We start from the raw sequence: 19,241 nt of genomic DNA, 5'->3' as shown, positions 1-19,241 counted from the left end.
AGGGTCACAGATCACCCAAAGGAGAAGCTGCATTTAGTCAGTTTGCATTCAGCTAAAGTTACCTATTGCTTCACACAAGCGGTTATTATATTTTATCAGCCATGAACATATTTCATTAGTGCTGCTGCTGTGGCTTTTTATTCTTTCCCTCCTTGCCCCCCCCCCCTTGTCATGACCCTTGACCGAGTTTGGCAGGAGGCTGTGTCACTTAGCCTAGTTCAGGCTTGTGGCCTGCAGGGCGGGCCTATATGACGAGTCTTCGCCGATGCTCTGATTGGTGCAAGGGAGGCCAGCCAGGCCTATTCCCCCACAACACCTACAGTAAAAAGATCTTTTGCATTCCTGACTACCAGATTTGTAGAAAATCTGGTTTTACTGGATATTTTTCATGACAGAGGATGCGGGAGGAGGGAATCTGTAATTTATTTTTTTTAAAGAACCAGGAGAAAATGAGAAATTATAACTAAGAAGGAAAAATCTGACAAATCTTTGCCGATGAGCTGAAGGAACCAGGAGAGGGGGCCCTAGCAGGGTTTCCGGGTTAGGACTCTGGCATCGAAAGCTCTTGTGTAGCTGTTTGAGGGTGTGTTAATTTTGCTTGTAAACTTTGTCCTCCGCCAGCGTCAGCAGCAAGTGGATGGGCAGGGCTGTGCCTGCTGCTATCAGGTTTCCCTCTACCCCAGTCACTCCTCCCTCTTCCAGCTGCAGGGGTGCACCTGGCCGAGGAAGATGCCGCTGCAGACTGTCCCTGGGTTAATGTGGCTCTGGCAGAACATGCCCTTTCAGACACTGGCCGTGTTCTTAGGCCTGTTCCTGCTGATTGCTGATTGCATGAAAAGGAGACGGCCGAAGAATTTCCCTCCAGGACCTTTGCCCCTGCCCTTCCTGGGCCACATACTTCATCTGGATTTCAAACAGCCCCATAGGACTATAGAGAGGGTAAGTCGGGAAGAGAAGCAAGTGCAAGTATAGGAGTTCTGTTTGCATGAGCTTTTTTCACCAGGGAGTGGTGGGTGAGAGAGACGCTGGGTGAGACCCTCAGCTGCGCCTGAAGAATGTATAGCACAGCTCATGATGGCACCACCTCTGCAATGCCATGACCTTGGGTTTGTCCTGGTGCTGCTCTGGCCCCTGGCATAAATTACAGCCATCTCTACACTGCTCTGAGTTGTACCAGCTACTAACAGTCCCAGTGGCCCATTCCAGAAGCCTGCTCCCCGGGATCACCAGAGCACAGGAAAACCTCTGGTCAAACCCCTTTTCCCTCAGCCAGTGTCCAGGATGTGGGGGTCCCATCTGTGGATTCCTTTCCAATGGAAATCCTCAGGAGGTAGGATCCTCCAGGTTTATGTCTGCTTTGTGCTGGGGTACAGTTTAAATTAGATTTGACGTATCTGCGAATTGAGGCCTGATTACATGTGGATGGCAGTGTCTGATGCAGTGCACAATGTACCATGGTTTGAAGGTAGCGAGTGGGGAGTTGTGAGTGTGACAGGGGGCTTGCAATGTGTGCAGGGGCTTGGGCAGTGCAGGAGCAGGCCCAGAAGGACTTACCAGGTAAGAAGAGGCTCATAAAAAGTTACCAAGTATAGAAGGACTGAGACTTGGAAGGGGCTGTGTAGGGTTTGAGGTTGGTGCTCCTCAGGATTGGAAAGAGCTCACAAGGAAGTAGGTTGGGTGGGGGCTTGCAAGAGTTACAAGGAAGTTTCAGTGACATTTCAAAAGGGCTTGAGGGAATTTAATTACAGGCTTTTAAACTGGTTTGCGAAGAATGCAGGCTTGGTAAAAACTTGTAAGGAGTATGGGGAGTTGGGCAAGAGTCGGAAGTTACGGGGAGTTGGGCAAGGGTTGGAAGCACCCTGCCCTAGGCGGGAGGATGTGATTAAGTGGGAGCTCATAAGGGTTAGAAAGCGACTTCTGAAGCCCAAGGGAGTTTGGAAGGTTACTTGTGAGGGCCGTCCCCTTGCAAGGGCTAGAATAGGTTCCTTTCACACAGGCCTCTGTGGAAGCCAGTAATTTGTTCTCCACAGCTTTCAGTCACACACCCTGAGTGCCCCAGGGAGCTACGTAGTTTATTGTGCGGTGGGTGTAGGCCGGAAGGAAGGCGTGCTTCTGACAGAAGTGGAGTGTGTTTTGTTTAAACCAGAATGTTGATTTCTTCACTATAGGAACGATCGTTGAAGGGCAACATATCTGCAGTCAGTATTGCTACCAGCCAGGAAGGTGTCTGCTCCTGTCAGCTTAGAGTGGGCTGATTTTCAATAATTATTATTTACCAGTAGGTCTCTTTTACTTTGACATCCCTTAGGAAAAGGCACAGGGCATTTGTTATCCTTAGATAAGCTTGTTTTACTGTTACCTAATTTTCCTCTCCATTTACATGCTTCATCCACCTGTTATATCTACTTGTGAGCTCATTCTTTTTAATCAGTGCTTGAACAGCCAGGCCCTTGAATGCTCTTGTTATACAAATACTTTTTTTTACAATTATTATTATTATTAATTAAGTAGTAATTACATGGGCTCTAGTTCTGCTTATCAAACTCATAGACTTTAAGGTCAGAAGGGACTATTATGATCATCTAGTCTGATCTCCTGCACAACGCAGGCCACAGAATCTCACCCACCCACTCCTGTAACAAACCCCTAACCTATGCCTGAATTATTGAAGTCCTCAAATCGTGGTTTAAAGACCTCAAGGTGCAGAGAATCCTCCAGCAAGTGACCCATGCCCCACGCTGCAGAGGAAGGTGAAAAACCTCCAGGGCCTCTGCCAATCTGCCCTGGAGGAAAATTCCTTCCCGACCCCAAATATGGCGATCAATTAAACCCTGAGCATGTGGGCAAGACTCACCAGCCAGCACCCAGGAAAGAATTCTCTGTAGTAACTCAGATCCCACCCCATCTAACATTCCATCACAGATCATTGGGCATATTTTCCTGCTAATAATCAAAGATCAATTAATTGTCAGAATTAGCCTATCCCATCATAGCATCCCCTCCATAAATTTATCAAGCTTAGTCTTGAAGCCAGATATGTCTTTTGCCCCACTACTCCCCTTGAAAGGCTGTTCCAGAACTTCACTCCTCTAATGGTTAGAAATTAAATATGAACTAAACCACATGCTCTTTTTTTTTTTCCAGCTTGCTGGAAAATATGGCAACATATTCAGCATGCAGTTTGGTAACCTGACATGTGTGATTGTAAATGGATTCCAGCTGGTGAAGGAAGTGCTTGTCCATCAGGGTGAATACTTTCTTGATCGCCCACAAATTCCTCTTATGTACGAAATCTTTGGTACATTTGGTGAGTTTCTTTTCTTATCTTTTTCTTCAAGTATTTCAGGTGTAACATTTTTAATAATAAAGGCACCAATCCTGCAAACACTTACAAATGGGCTTCACTTTATGCACGTGAACAGTCTCATTGACGTGTGCTCTGGGGTGGTAACTTCTAGTAAAATCAATGGGAGTTTGGCACCTAAATACCTTTGAGGATCTGGGCCTTAGTAACTTCCTTAATTCTGCAAATACTTACACATGTGCTCATGTCTCATTGACTTCTCATGTTCACATCCCAACTGCCATATCCCTGGCGGCAGCAGCAGCAGATTCACATGGCTACCATGTAGCTGTGATGGCATGTAGAACGGACTTCCATCCTGGATGGTCCCTTGCAAGTTTTCCTTCAGCAAGAATCAGAATGGGAGGATTTATGCTTCTGAAATCCCTCAAAATTGCATCTTCCAACCTCATTTGTGGTCGGTATTGCGGCCTACTTCCTTCAATCTCAGCTCTATACACCTTCTGTAAAAGTGTACCTTCTGCATGTTGGACATGACCCCACCATTGCTAGAGCCCAGGCGCTCTGATATAATAGTGATGAGCATGACAAACAGAACAGAAGAAAATATCCTGTGGAAAGATAGCAAGGCCTCACTTAAACTTGAAGAAGGAAAGGAGTGTTAAAGTTTTCTAATCTTCTAATGACCATTACAATATACGAGGTGTCATTTTTCACCCCAGGATTAATCTCATCTAATGGGCATGGCTGGAAACAACAAAGAAGATTTGCTTTATCAACTCTAAGAAACTTTGGCCTGGGGAAGAGGAGCTTAGAAGAACGAATACAGGAGGAGACCACATACCTCACAGATGCAATTGAGGAAGAAAAAGGTGAGAACTAGAGAGAATGACACTTTAATTATTCTATCAAAAATTGTAGCTCTTCTTTGGAAATGAACGTGAAATAACAGAGATGTACCTGAAACATGATGTTTGAATCCAGATCTTTCCTAACGCTCAGTTCAGATGAGGGATTTGGCTTAGCCCATTAGACGTATATGACCCTTGGTGCCATGGTCCAGATCTGGATATGGATCCAAAAGTTTGGTGGTGGTTGAGATTCATGTTTTTATATAGGTCAGTAATGGCACTAAATGCTGAGTTGTCAGCCTCCATGTAGCCACACAAATTTACAAAACAGTCCCACAAAAGTGTTCATTGCCAAGACTAATGGCCATGGAGAGAAAGTAGTTCATAATCACATATAAGTAAAACCTCCCTACACTATAACAAAGGCAGAGACCTGTGTGAAAACATACAAATGTCTCTTTACATAGCAAAAACTGACTTGAACTGGTAGATTTGATATGCTGCATGCATCAAAATGCAGCTCATCCCATCTATGTGTTTAACAGTTTTTCAATATTCAGATAGGCGACAATGCAGCAAATGTTGCTCAAGGGATATGTATGAGTGTGTGCGGGAGTGTGTGATATATGCATATGTTCAGGTTTTATTAATGGATTTCATACATATCATATAGTTTATGTCTGTCAACAACTTCCTTCCCCTTTTCTAAGAAACCAGAACACGGATTTCTCCCATTTTCTCATTAGGGCAACCTTTTGACCCTCACTTTAAAATTAATAATGCTGTTTCCAACATAATCTGTTCCGTCACTTTTGGGGACCGGTTTGAATATCATGATAGTCACTTCCAGAAGCTACTGCGGTTGATTGATGAGACTTTGTACCTCCAGGGAAGTATTTGGAACCAGGTACAGCTTGTTTGATTTTGATTTTAAACATATGAAAACAATGGGAAACCCCCAGCAGTTTCACTGGAAGCAGGGCTGAGTGTGACAGTGTTGTCCCAGATTCACTTCTACCATAGCCTGATTGCGGCATCCATGCTCTCATTTTCCCCAACAAATCTCTCTCCACCTCAGTTCCCCCTCCGGCTAGTCTCTTTCACCTGGCCCCCCTGAAGGTATCGTGCTAGATCCTCAAACCTGACTTCTCTAGACCAGTGCCGCCACCCCACAGGCACTTAACATGATCTCTAATGGGGCTGACAACCCAGTGGGCTGTTTCAGTGGGCATCAGGGAGGTGTGCGTAGGAGAGGGGAAGAAGAAAAGGTGCCAAATCCTCGCTGCTCCCAAGCAACTCCCTTCCTTGCTAACACACTGTGCATTGGACTCTGTGCTCAGGGGAGGGTTGGCTCAAGGATCTGTGTGGCAGGGGTAGATCCGCTGGATACTCTTGCAGCAGTGAGGATGGCAGGGTGTCATTACGCAACAGGCCTGGTGGGAGGTGACCCCCGGAGGCAAGGCCAACCTACTGTCAAGGTCAAGGGCTCGTCCAGCTGGCAGCTTCTTCAGGTGGCCCCATTTGCAGGGACAAATCACTGTGTTTCGTAATGGTGATGGCTCACTAACACAGGCCCTGAAAACAGGGGCAAACATGGTTTCCAGGGACACAACATCGTTACCCAACGCCTGTTGCACCTTTCTCCTCTTGTTACCTCCCAGTTCAGCACAGCGTAGTGGGTGAAATGAGACATAATCCTGTCACTGCAGCAGCGGTCATGTTGAGAGGCAAAACACAGTGCCTACGTCTATCTGCTCATGTTGCTGGGCCCAGGCAGTCTTCCATGTGTTTTACGAACCCTTCCATACCAAAGTCTAATCTCCGATAAAAACTGCGGTAACATCAGTATTATCAACATGTGTCGGAATGTGAGGCCAGATTCTGACATTGTGACCTTTATATCCTTCCTCACTTGTAAATCAGCGAATCGTTCCCAGGGTGGCCATTCAGCCATCTGAAGTGGCTACTAACACACTGCCTCAGGCAATACAGCAGATTTTCCTGTAGGGGGCACCAAAGCAATAGGATCAGTAGCTGGTGGCCAGCCCAGCAGTCACAGCAGAGGGCTGAGAGAAGACAGTCCGTATCTTAATGAGAAAGAATGGGCTTGTGGTTAAAACGCTGCACTGAGACTCAGGACACCTAGCTTCACTTTCTGGCTCTGTAACAGATGCCTGTGCGGTCTTGGCCAAGTCACTTAATCTCTCTCTGCCTCAGTTCTCACTCTGTAAAATGGAGATATTTCCTTTCTCTCATCCTCTGCCTATTCTGTCTCTTAGAATTCTAGGCTCCTCTGGTCAGGGCTGACTGTTATGTATATGTAAAGTGCCTACCACACTGGGGTCCTGATCTTAGTTGAGATTAATGTGGTTAAATAAACGCGGTGTCTTCAGCAGAATGCATGTGGGTGTATTAAACCGCAAGATGCCTTTTTCTAAAACTAGGCTAAAATATATTGTGCTCTGTTTATATGTCAAAAGCTGTATAACTCCTTCCCCGCCATAATGAAGCGGATACCTGGACCCCATCATACCATTTTTAAAAACTGGGAAAATCTGAAGTGTTTTGTGAGGGAAATGATTGCAAAGCACAGAGAGGACTGGAATCCATCTGAACCCAGAGACTTCATTGACTGTTATCTGAAGGAAATAGCAAAGGTAAGAGAGCAAAGAACAAAGTGAACAGGAACAAACCACTTCTGTGTTTTAAAAATTAGAAGTAGAATGACAGTAACAGGGCTCACCAGTTGAGTTGTCTGAGCATCTGACCCTCCATTAGTTAACAGTTAGAAACCCCAGGTAGGATGGAACTGATTCAGCAAAGCCTTTAAGCACATGTTTTCCTTTAATCAGCGAGAGCAGGTTCGCTGAAGTCAGTGGGACTACTCGGATGCTTGAGTGCTTTGTTGAATTGGGCCCTAAAAATGTAAGGTTACCTGTGCTTTAGGAGCCAGACCCAAAGCCAGATGAAGTGCATTGGAGTCTTTCATTGACTTCACCAGGCCCTCTGCTCAGACCTAAAATCACCTCAAACTTTTCACTCTCAAGAATGATGCTAAAAGTACAGTCTTTCTCTCTAATGGTGCTGTCCTGGCGCCCTCAACTCTCACCAAAGGCAATGGAAATTCAGGGCACCCAGCACCTTGCAGAATTGAGCCTGGAATGATGTTTCCATGGCTTTGTATAATACTAATAAATATTTTTGTAGTCCCACCCACATATATCTTTGTTCTAAGGTTGATGCCGACCCTAGTTTCCATGAAGAAAATCTCATATTTTCCACACTGGATCTTTTTTTTGCTGGAACTGAGACAACGTCTACAACCATCCGCTGGGCTCTGCTGTACATGGCCCTATATCCTGACGTTCAAGGTAAATGGTAATGGTTTATATTTCTAATCTCTTAATAGCTCTTGAATTTCTACCCTTAACCCTTGCCACATCGGGGACTTTTCACAGAACTCAGAATGTTGATTCATGAAATCTCTGTGCAAAGGTGCTTTCTTCCCACAGTAATCATTTTTCCCCATTCAGAAACCCTTTCTTTTATTGGAATTGTTTCTTTTTTCTGCCCTCAGTTACACCTCCAGCAACTACTGCAAGGGCATGGAGTGCAATGCATAGTTGCAATACCCTTGAATAAAGAGGAAGCTGCCCTTGGGGCTAATTAACAGGACTGGGACTCAGCATATCCAAGTGCTAGTCCAGGCTCTACCTCAGACTTTCTGTGTGACATTGGGAAAATCATTTAATCCTGTAAATGTGGCTTGTGGATTTCTAAAAGGTGGTCCACCGTCAGTGTCCTCTTCAGCCTTGAGATTTGACGCACAGAGGCTCCAAGGGGGACCTATGTTGAAAACAATGGCAGATATAATCTGCTTCATTTCATGCAAAATAGGTGCATTCATTGGACTCTTTGCAAGCTGCTGGAATAACCCTGTGCCCAAAAAATTTGAGTCTTACCTCACAGAGAAAACCAGCGGATAAATATTTTCATGCTCCAATATCTCTTGGGTCAGACCAGTAATTGATTTGCTATTTTGAATAGGGACAAAATACGTATTGATAATGCCTTTACATTTGATTTTGAGAAGTGCAGTAAACGCCTCTTGCCTTCCATATAGGTTTTAAAGGAGGTCTTCCTATTATGCCTAAATTACACTTTAAAATTCCTCTCACCTCCTTACCACTGCATTTGTCTCAGGCTAACCAGCTGTAGTTTTCTTATGTATTTGTATGTTCAGAACTCTACATTACTCACTAATGCTGTTTCCAATGCTTGAATCGAGCTTTATTAGGTATAGCCTTAAAATCAATGAACTCTAAACCCTGCACAATTTAAGCTTGTTGTTTCAAGAACGTATTATTCTTGGAACAATAATGAACTCTGCTCTTTTCACAGAGAGAGTGCAAGCGGAGATTGACGCAGTGATTGGCCAGTCTCGCCAGCCAGCCATGGATGACAGGAACAACATGCCATACACCAATGCAGTTATTCATGAAGTGCAAAGGATAAGCAACATCGTGCCTTTAAATGCGCCCAGAATGGCAACTAGTGACACAACACTGGCCGGATTCTATGTGCCAAAAGTAAGCTGGACGGAAATGTAGTTTTCACTTCTTATCTTGGTTTAAGAAATTAATAGAGATGAGCCCAAACCAAAGTCCCAGATAGAAACACATTCGCACCCCGGAGGACCCAGTTCTGAATTGGAACCCATTTTGGGAATCAACCGAGATCCAGAGCTGCATTTTACAGGTGGCGCCTATTTCTATATTGGGCTAAAATTCCTTAACCAAAACCTTGGATGCTCACATTCTCAAGCTTTGAGGAAGTTGAAATCTAGATCAGACTTTTGCAGTCTGTCTTCATAAAACATGATGTAAGTTATTTATTTTTAATTGCATGAAACCATAGTAAAAGGACTAAGAAATAGGTCCAGCACAAGTTCACCACTATGGCTATTGACTCATGAAAGGTCAGCCAGGCTCTTGGACGCAGAGACTTAAAGGTATTCAGGCACCTAAGTCTTTTGCAAATCAATGGGAGTTACGTGCCTAAATACCTTTGAGGGTCTGGGCCTTGGTGTCTGCAGATGGAAGTGGCTGCTTCTTTTTACGGGTGGGGCGTATCTCATCTTCAGCAGCTCCAGAATTCTGAACTGCTTTCGTCTCAAGCTGCAGCATTTCTGACTCCACCTAACCATACTGCTGAGCCACAATTTCTCCCCATGGAAGGGAGCAGGCTGGAATTCCTACCCCAGCGTTCCCGGAGTATGTTCAGCGGAAGCTCTCCTCAGGTCCTAACACTTGGGCGCATTCTTCTTCTCCAGCTTGTGGACTGATCCTCAGTGAAATGGGGACAAACCCAGGCTCAAGAGCAGTGAGCTCATTCTGGAGCTCAGGCAGGCAGAGGACCATTCTACCAGCAAGTGTGCCGCAGGAGACCATTGCCTGTGGCAACCTTCCATTCTGCTGACAGTAACCCTTCATTAATATAACTTACGGGAAATGTTTGTACACAGTAGCAGGAGGAGAGTGCAGTATATCTGCAGATAGCAATTAGGAGTGCAAAAAAGAACTTTAGCGCACATGAGTGTTAGTTTGCAGGAGCACTTTCTGGATTTGCCTATAGGTATATACTTCACACATATACATCATTTGAGGCCAACAGACACCACATCCCTGAAAATCTGGCCCTTAAAAAAGAAAGGTGGGTGGATGGGTTGTGCTCCTTTTTGATGCTTTATGCTGTATAAAGAATGCCTGAGAGTTTCTATTTTTTCTGCTTGTTTTTTCTATTAGAAATTCAACCTTGCCTACCCTGTTTTTCCTAGGAGATGCAGGAGAACTAGTAGGTGTATAACATCACACCTGTGAAGGAAATGAACCTGTTTAGTTGAGATGGGAAGTGATTTTTAATCAGACTGGTGTCCATTTTTGGTTTGTTTGTCTGTTGTGATATTAACACCTGTTTAACTCAAATTCTTAAAAACCGGTTGGAAGAAAAGCTCTCTTTCTTCAAAGATTAACACTCCGCTCCTTCATCTAAAGTCTGTGATGGCTCCCATTCGTCTCTCTCTGGGACCTCCAGAGACACTACCAGCAAAACCAGGGAAAGCCAGATTTGAAATTCTAGATAAATTTGAGCTAAAGAACTGGCTGGAAAATTGTCCTATTTGAAAAAAAACATCCTTTTGTGCCTTCTTTGTACATCATAAAAGATTAAAATGAAAGGCATGACCCCTTCTTTTTTGCCTCTTTGCGGGTCACAATTTAAAAATGGAATTGGGGAAGGTTTAAATTCCTTTCTTTCTCTTTCTTTAGGGTACCGTTTTGATTCCCAATTTGACATCAGTGCTGTTTGACACGAATGAGTGGGAAACCCCTCATACTTTTAATCCTAAGCATTTCCTGGAGGATGGTCAGTTCAAGAAAAGAGAAACTTTCCTGCCCTTCTCTGCAGGTGAGATGTGTCTGACTCTGTCCATTCGCACTATAGCACCAAGTCTTGGCCTCTCTCCTTTTTCTGTTTAGAAAACCCCCCACAGCATTTATTAGTGACAAAGGCAAAATGTAAAATGGAAAGCTCAGAAATGAAAATCATGGCCAGAATTTGTGTCCCAGGGCTGGGGTTCCAGCTTGTGCAGTTTTTTCATAGGTAGAGGGCATGTCATTCTTGAGCAAGTGCTCTCTCCTAGAACAAGGCTCGACACAACAACAGGAAAGAGTGGCCTCAGCTCTCCTACCCTTAGGGGTATGTGTACACTGGAGCTGGAGGTGTAATTTCTTGGTGGGGGTGATAAGCCCATGCTAACTCGGAGCGAGCTAGTGTGCTAAAAATAGAGGTGTAGCCATGGTGGTGCGTGCAGCTGGATGGACTAGCCATCCCGAGTACGCCCCCTTCCGAGACCTTCAGAATATACTTGGGTGGCTAGCCGCTCATGCCACCACGGATACATTACTAGTGTTAGTGCGCCAGCTCCAGTGTAGACATGCCCTAAGGTGGGCACAAAGAGAAAGTAGCCTGTCTCACTTGTTGGGAATGTAGGAGTGAGGACAGAAGGAATAGCGCTCCTCACCTTTTACCGCTTCTTTTCACTTGTAGGGAGAGTCAGCAAGGGGAATAAATATGGTAAAGATGATAAAAGTGTGGGAGATCCCTGAAGCAACCTCATAAAAACCAATCAACCTTTAGAACATTTTACCATAGAATGTGGTGTATTCTCCATCACTTGGACTCATTAAGGGCTGATCCCACACAATTTAAATCAATAAGAGCTTTAGCATTAAGTTCCTGAAACAAAAATGCGTGTGAATCAAGGATTCACAGGTTTGCACAAGCCTTGTTTATATACAGGTCTATCAGGGCTTTCTTGCAAATGAAAAGAACAAGCAATATTAGTATCCGCTGTGTGTGGCTAAGGAAAGTATGTAATACCTTTTTCTTTTAAAGCGGTTTATCTAGAAACTAAGGGTATGTCTATACTACCCGCTGGATTGGCGGGCAGCGATCGATCCAGCGGAGGTCCATTTATCGCGTCTAGTCTAGACACAATAAATCGATCCGCGAGTGCTCTCCCATCGACTCCTGTACTCCACCTGCATGAGAGGCGCAGGCAGAGTTGACGGGGGAGCGGCAGCAATTGACTCACCGCACTGAAGACACCACAGTGAGTAGATCTAAGTACGTCGACTTCAGCTACGTTAGTGACGTAGCTGAAGTTGTGTAACTTAGATCGATTCCCTTCCTCCCCTCCCCCCGCCGCCCCAGTGTAGACCAGGCCTAAGATTCAGGGACACACAGCTCCCTTCTTTAGTAATAATGCTGACTAGACCTGCGTGTGTTCAGCAGGCCATGTGTTATGTCATTGAGAAGCTAGGCCAGGGAAAGATTACACCCAGGGGTGGCTCTATGTTTTTTGCCGCCCCAAGCATGGCAGTCAGGCGGCTTTCGGCGGCGCACCTGCGGGCAGTCCGCTGGTCACGCCGATTCGGCGGCATGCCTGCGGGAGGTCCGCTGGTGCTGCGCCTTCGGCGCCCCGCAGTCAAATTGCCGCCAAATCCGCTGGACCAGCGGACCTCCCACAGGCATGCCGCCGAAGGCAGCCTGACCGCCGCCCTCACGGCGACCGGCAGGCCGTCCCCCGTGGCTTGCCGCTCCAGGCACGCGCTTGCTGCGCTGATGACTGGAGCCGCCCCTGATTACACCTCACCTATGTAATTTTATTTTAACTTTTTAATCAAGAAATAATACAGCTACGTGTAGCTGAGAATGTTAGGGAAGTAAGACATCAGCTAGACACAGAAATTGTAGTGCTTTAACTATATTAGTATACATGCCTCCTAGATTTCTGTCAGTTAGGTGTGTGATATTTTTTTAACCAATATAAATTAAAACATCACAGCCTTTCTAGCGTGGATGCAGTTATGGGAAGAGGAATAAGCTATATTGAGATTAGGCACTAGTATAAAGACATTGTTATACTGGTATAAAAATGTGTGTAGATCAGGCCTTCAATAGCTATGCAGAGATGTGGTTGATCATCCAAGAGCTCTCAAACATGATTGTTTCTATTAGTAGAAGGAATTACCAAAGTACTGTTATAATTAATGTAAACCTTAGCATCCACTTCCATAAGTGAAGGAAAATTTAGTACTAAAACCAGGAAAAAGTGACTCAGAAGGGAGGAACTGATGACAAATCCATCTCCTCTTCCTAACTGTTCTGAAATTGCTGCTGTGGAAAATTAATGTCTCTTTTGTCATGAGACCCAAACTGTTCTGACAAGACTCCTCTGGCTGATGTGCACAACTGTCTTCTTTTCAGGAAAGCGCGGTTGCCTTGGCGAGCAGTTGGCTAGAATAGAGCTGTTCCTGTTCTTCACTGCCCTCCTTCAGAAATTCACATTCCAAGCTCCGAAGGACGTTAAACTAAGCCTTCAGTTCAGAATGGGACTTACTCTCTGCCCACAGCCATACAAGATCTGTGCGCTGTCTCGATAGGGAAAGCCAGGAAATTTTTGTCATTGCCCCATTTCTCAAAATAATTACGCTTTGCTGTGCTTGTATATAGGGCTGCATCTGCAGTTCACTATGTCTCCAAATTTCCCTGCCTGCAACCGTTCTTATAACCCAACAGGGGACCAATATCAGCAATTGGATGATTTGGGAACCTGATATTGGAAGGCGCTGTGGCTGTTATGATACATCCTACCATGACGGCAGCTCTTCCTGATGACACTACCACACCAGTCTGTGTGCATGCACACTAAGGATGGCCTAGGAATTCCATTTCCCATATCAATCTGGTTGAAAAAAGGTAAGTATATTTCATGAATTCTTTCAAAAGGAACATTTTGTTTCATTTGCAGTTTTTCATGAAATATTTAATGTTTCAATGGAAACTTTTCAAAACTATTTAAAAAAAAATATGACTTGTGTGAAAAAAACACTAGCTTTTCTCTCACTTTTTAATGAGGGGTAGGGAGAATTTAAAGACAGGAGCGAAAGTGGGATTTTCCCTACCAACACAAAATTTAAAAAATGAAATTTCTTTGAAAAATGAAAAATTTCAACCGAGATTGAAATATTTCTGCAGGATTTTTTTTTTTTTTAATCAAAAAGACTTTTTTACTGAAAAAACATCAACCAGTTTTAGATGCATCCTGCTGCCTCTGAATCTTACCAACCACCATTGTTCTCTCACCCACTGTGATCTTTGATGAGAATTCAATCCCACTCTCCTGCCTGAAGTTTTTGTGGTGAGAGAACTCCTGAATCTTTTAAAAAGTTAATACTAATACATTTTTAAAACCTGCCCACATTGGGATTTGAATTCCTAACCTATATAACAGTACTAGGGCTCTACCCTGCTGCCATGAGTATGACTGAGAAACCTCATGGCCTTTAGATGGTGGGCCAGGAAGGGAACTAGGGCAGAGTATTAACATATGGACTATTCCAGTTGGAACGGCCGGGTTGCTGATGGGGTTGTTTTAGTGCATGTGTAGTTGAATGAAGGCGAGCTGGACGTTTCATAGGCAAATTTACTGTGGTTCTTAATTTTACTTTTGGTGTTTATTTTATGGTGTTTAGGTGCTTTAGAAATACTTCAGAGGGCAGATATTTTGTTAACTGGCTAACGATCAGTGTAGCTAAAGAACAGTTACAGCCCTTATTTTGCAATGTGGATAGTATTTTCAGGGGTAATTTAAAAGTATTTGTTGAGCAATGTTGGATTTTGGTCCTACCATTCTTGAAAAGTGATTCCTCAAGAAATTCTAAGAGTAAAAGGAGTTATTAATTTTTTTTTAATTTAAAAATAACTTTCTGCAAAAAACTTCCAATAACTGACATTTTAAAGTTAATAAAAAGCACTTCTTTGTATTATTTTCATAGCTAATTTGTTTACTGAGAGTTGTACTAACAAGATAAAAGAGCACCAAGCCCAGGTTCTGAGCACCCATGACAAAATGCAATGCACACCTAACAGACCCTTGTAACTGATTCACTGAGAGCCTTATGCTAACAGCAACATGAGTATAACCCCACCATCCCGAAAAATCCCCTACTAGAGTCCCAGTGCTGTCACTGTACACGACACCCCCTGAACACAAAAAGCACTTTTCCCTTCTCTAGATCTCCTATCTAAGAAGCTATGTATACAGCTGTAGAGTCCATATCTCCTGGCTCCCACTACTGTGCCTACATGAAAAGACCATTTATCCTGCACTTGCAATAGTAGATGCTTAGTTCAAGTAAATATAATCACCATTATTTGAAAAGCAATATCCCTTTGGCTCCTTCTTTTTCCCCCCTATCGCTTGTGTGTGGGAATGTTTGCGTGTGCTTGTGCCTATTGTCTCTCATAAGGTTGTTAGACGTTCTGAAATAGCATCAGATTTCAGTGAATGGTGGTTCATGAAGCCAGCCATTTTCACCAGTTCCCCTCAACCCCTGCTCAACCACCTGCTAAAAACCCATGGTCAGTGGAATGGCATTAGAGTTCAGGACATTTTTCTTCCCCAGTCAAGTTGCATCGTGCTTTTCCCATTTATTCTGCTCCAAAACCTCATCAGCCTACCCCTGAACCAGATGGGAGGCTGGTGAGGAACAATAGTTTTCCCTAGTGCTGACTATGGCTAATTATTACTAAAATGTTTTAGAGAAACACAGTGTACACACACACATGCATGTATGTGTATTTTTAGGTTATTTTGATCATGTGTCTTACCTTATCCTAACACATCACCGCAGTGCAGACTACAGGGGTGTGAATTGTAGAGCAATATGACATGAAAACACAAATGGCAGATTAAATCTTTTAATCACAAAGGCACTACAAATACCAGCCAGGTCGATTAAAAACCATCCAGATGGCAACCTTACCTATGATACATGCACACAATTTGTTTGAGGCCCAATGTAGCCCATAATGCAAAATCTGGTCTATTTCATTTCCTATTTCAAACACTGAACCAGCACATTACTATAACTTTTCCTTCTTGACATCACTCATAGGCAAAGACAGAGAACCAATTACAAGAAGAAGAAAAAGTTTTGAAATGTAACGGTCTGATCCTGTAAAGGCTTAAACGTGTGAGTTTTACTCATGTGAGTAGTCCCATTGCAGATCAGGCCCACAGTGTGTCTTTACACCAGGGAAATAAAATAGTCCTTAGCGTTCTCATTAAATTTCATAGCAAAGAAGAATTGATTTAACTTTTTCTTTTTTTAAAAAAAGCTGTTGATAACAGGAAAAAATCATTTAAAAAAAAAATCCAAACATTTAGGGTTAGATTTTTAAGCTTCTCACTGACTTTGTTGAATGGTTAGTCACGTGAGTAAGCCCTTTGAAATCAACGGATCCACTCTCCTGTGTTTGGCTCTTAATTAAAGGTGGCACCCACCATGTGCCAAATTTCCCCAGCTGCTCAGAAACAGTTGCGTGGCCAGAAGTGGTGCAATTGACACCTACCCAACCATTTGTCCAGTCTGTGTGTGTAGAGGCTCTGTATTGCACACACAGGTACTAGTTTTCCAAAAGTGAATGTGCAACGTAGCATTGCACTCAAATGGAAGCCAGCTTGTGCTCGCTTTGCTCATCTGGCCCTGTGTCCACTTTTTAAAAATGTAAATATTCTTATGAAACCATTTCAAAGTTAGATTCTGTGTGTGTGTGTGTGTGTTTTTAAATACAGCAAATTGCTGTGTATTCCAGAGGGCAGAGTAGAACACATATTGGAGACTATGGACGCACAACAATATACGGGGGAAATTACCAATAGCACCATGGCAGCATTTCTGGAAATTAAATCACTGAAGCTCCTTAGCTGGTTGGGCTTCTAGACCCTGCTTCAGGAAAGGAGTTACACACTTGTTTAGCTTTAAGCACATACTTAATTGATTTCAGTGGACTTAAGCACGTGCTTAAAGTTAAGCACGTGCTTAAGGACCGTTTCTGAGGAGGGCTCGTTTCCTGAACTGCCGCCTTTTACTGCAAGCTTTTTGGGGCAGGGACTGTCATTTACTATGTGTTTGTAGAGCAGCTAGTGCAACTGGCCCCCATCTGATTGGCCTCTTGGCACTACTGCAATTGGTATGTTCAATTATAATAAGGTAACATAATCACTGTGGCCCCATCTTTGATCTGATTGCAGGCCTGGGGCCTACATTTTTAAATGAAATGGCCAGTAAATGTATAATTACAAAGTGCCCCAATACTTTGGTGATGGAAGCCAAAAAAGAAAAAAAACCTCGTCATGGAGGACAATGGGAGTTGATTGCTCAGAGTGCGCAGCATCAGGCTCGAACGTAAGCCATCAAAACACTAATTGCAATAAAAATGATGCTTTCAAAACATTTATCACCTATTGAAAAAAGATCGTTTGCGTTCCTGACTATCAGATTTGTAGAAAATCTGGTTTTACTGGATATTTTTCACGACAGAGGATACGGCAGGAGGGAATCTGTAATTGATTTTTTAAAAAGAACTAGGAGAAAATGAGAAATTATAACTAGTGTAAGGGGACTACTGTAAAGTCAGTGGGGGGGTGTTGGTTGGCTAGCTCCCAGTACCAAAAGAAAGGGGAAGGTCGATGCTGAGGCAGAGTGGAGCTGGAGCTGAGGCAGAGTGGTGGAGCTGGAGGAGTCCGGAGCCTGGTGCGATGAGCAGCTGGGGAGAGCAACGGGGACCCTGGGCAGTGGGCCCAACGCAGGGAGATGCTCCCAGCCAAGAGGCCCTGCAGGCCAGACTTGGAGGGGTAACCCCGACTGGGCAGGGGCAACGCTGGGAAGAAGGGTCCTGCCACCTAAAGCCTGAGGTACCTTGTCTCCATACACTTCTAGGAGGAGTTCAAATACCTTTTCCACATCTTTCTTGTCTGCCATTGCCATGAACTTTACTGTGGCCTTGGCCTGGCCCTTGAGGTGTTCCTCTATGAAGTCCACACGATCTTCTTCAGGTACTCTCAGCACATGCAGAGCTGCCTTTACAGACCTGATCCACTCCTCTACTGTATGTCTCCTGGTCTTGTCGGGAAGCCACCAAACTCAGTGACCTTCTGCTCCCATGGGACATAAATAGTAGGGGGTTTCTTAGCTTCTGCTGCCTGTTGGTCTATTACTGCCTTAGCCAGTGATAAGGCTTCTCTCTGTTCTGTTCTAGCTTGTTGTAATGCCTCAGCTTGGTCTGATAATCTGCGCTGAAGTTCAGCAAACTGGGCCTGTAGTTCTTCAATTCCAGCCATGGTAGAGTTCTCGACCAGGCCTGGACAGTGCTACCAGAACTCAACCAGTAAACCAATGGGGTGGACCCTGTGGATAGGATCCTGTTTGTGACACCAATTATGTAAGCGGGGGAATGGTCCTGCTATTATGGGGAACTTTCCTGGCTTATACACAACCCAGGAGAAATGGGCTAGCGAAAGGATCTGAGTCCTCACTCCCACTTCCTTTACCCAGAGGCCTGCCCGCGAGGGCTCCCCTTCCACTCTACTGTGTGGCAGAGTCCTTGTAACCCCAACAAGGCTGGGACCAGGATTCCTGGGGGGCTCGACCCCCAACCTTGTTGTGATCACTTAGGGCAGGGACTAGGGTATCCCCACTCCGGGGTGCTCTCTCTGCACTGGATGCTTCCCTGACCCACTGATCATTACATACAGTACAAAGCAAATACAATTTATTAAACAGCAATCAATTTTAAAAATAAGAAAAACATGGGAAAGGTTAAAGGAAAAAATACACAACCCCGCTCTGTGGCACGGGGACATCACAAGCAGCTTATCTGGAATGTGAGGGAAATTCAGTCTGTTCTAGGGTTACCATATTGCAGTCCTGGAAAAAGAGGACACTCCAAGGGGACCCGGCCCCGCCTCAACTCCGCCCCTGCCCCAACTCCGCCCCTTCCCCAAAGTCCCCGCCCTGACTCCGCCCCCTCCCCTGAACGCTCCGCCCCCTGCTCCTCCCCCTCTCCTGCTTCCCGCGAATCAAACGTTCAGAGAACAGAGTGGTCTTGAGTAGTCAAAGACCCTTCTTCCCCGTCCCCTCCAGTCTATGTCTATCCTATTTCTGTCTAACCCGACCCAGCTCCTCATCTGATTTCAACTGCCCCCCACTACCGCTCTGGATTCCTTGTCCCAGTTTCCTGGTCCTGTCTCACTCTCCTCTCTCCCCGCCCCCATCCCTCAGATGGGATGTTCGTTCCAGATTGGCAAAATTATAAGGCTTCCCAACATTTCAACACTTCCCATTCTAAATTTTCGGTTGCTTAACTATAGGCTAGTTCTGCCTACAACAAAGCATATTCAGAACTTCTGATTAAAGGGATTATAAGTGTAGTAACCTCCATCATAGCTAGTCACCAAAGATTGAACCCGAGCCATACAGACTTAAAAGCATGAGCTTCTACTACTTGAGTTCAAGCTATAACTCCCTTAGCTGGTTATCCTCTAAAAATCCACCAGAGGAGGGCACAAAACGCATGTTGGACAGTGAATTACAAAAGTGCCAAATATTATTATTAGACCTGCGATACTTTTCACAATGAACATCAGCAGGGGATAAACTAGGAGTTTAAGAATATTT

General features: G+C 44.4%; 1 protein-coding gene across 1 annotated transcript; it reads left to right on the top strand.

The window, feature by feature from the left end:
- The first annotated feature begins 729 nt into the window (after positions 1 to 729).
- On the top strand, positions 730 to 13,160 carry LOC135883027 (cytochrome P450 2J2-like). Its single transcript, XM_065410062.1, has 9 exons — positions 730 to 939; positions 3,145 to 3,307; positions 4,027 to 4,176; positions 4,902 to 5,062; positions 6,636 to 6,812; positions 7,391 to 7,526; positions 8,557 to 8,744; positions 10,482 to 10,620; positions 12,985 to 13,160. Exons 1-9 carry the CDS (start codon positions 730 to 732, stop codon positions 13,158 to 13,160), a joined length of 1,500 nt encoding a protein of 499 aa, XP_065266134.1.
- The last annotated feature ends 6,081 nt before the right edge of the window (positions 13,161 to 19,241 follow it).

This window comes from Emys orbicularis, chromosome 8, assembly GCF_028017835.1.
Source record: "Emys orbicularis isolate rEmyOrb1 chromosome 8, rEmyOrb1.hap1, whole genome shotgun sequence".
In the NCBI taxonomy this organism is placed as follows: Eukaryota; Metazoa; Chordata; order Testudines; family Emydidae; genus Emys; species Emys orbicularis.
This window is presented reverse-complemented; position numbering and strand designations above follow the sequence as displayed.

Bases quoted from the DNA above. Each gene is read 5' to 3' on its own strand.
- LOC135883027 (XM_065410062.1), top strand. From the start codon at position 730: ATGCCGCTGCAGACTGTCCCTGGGTTAATGTGGCTCTGGCAGAACATG. The intron at 6,813-7,390 runs GTAAGAGAGCAA...CTTTGTTCTAAG, and splicing joins ATCTGAAGGAAATAGCAAAG to GTTGATGCCGACCCTAGTTT. The intron at 8,745-10,481 runs GTAAGCTGGACG...CTCTTTCTTTAG, and splicing joins CCGGATTCTATGTGCCAAAA to GGTACCGTTTTGATTCCCAA.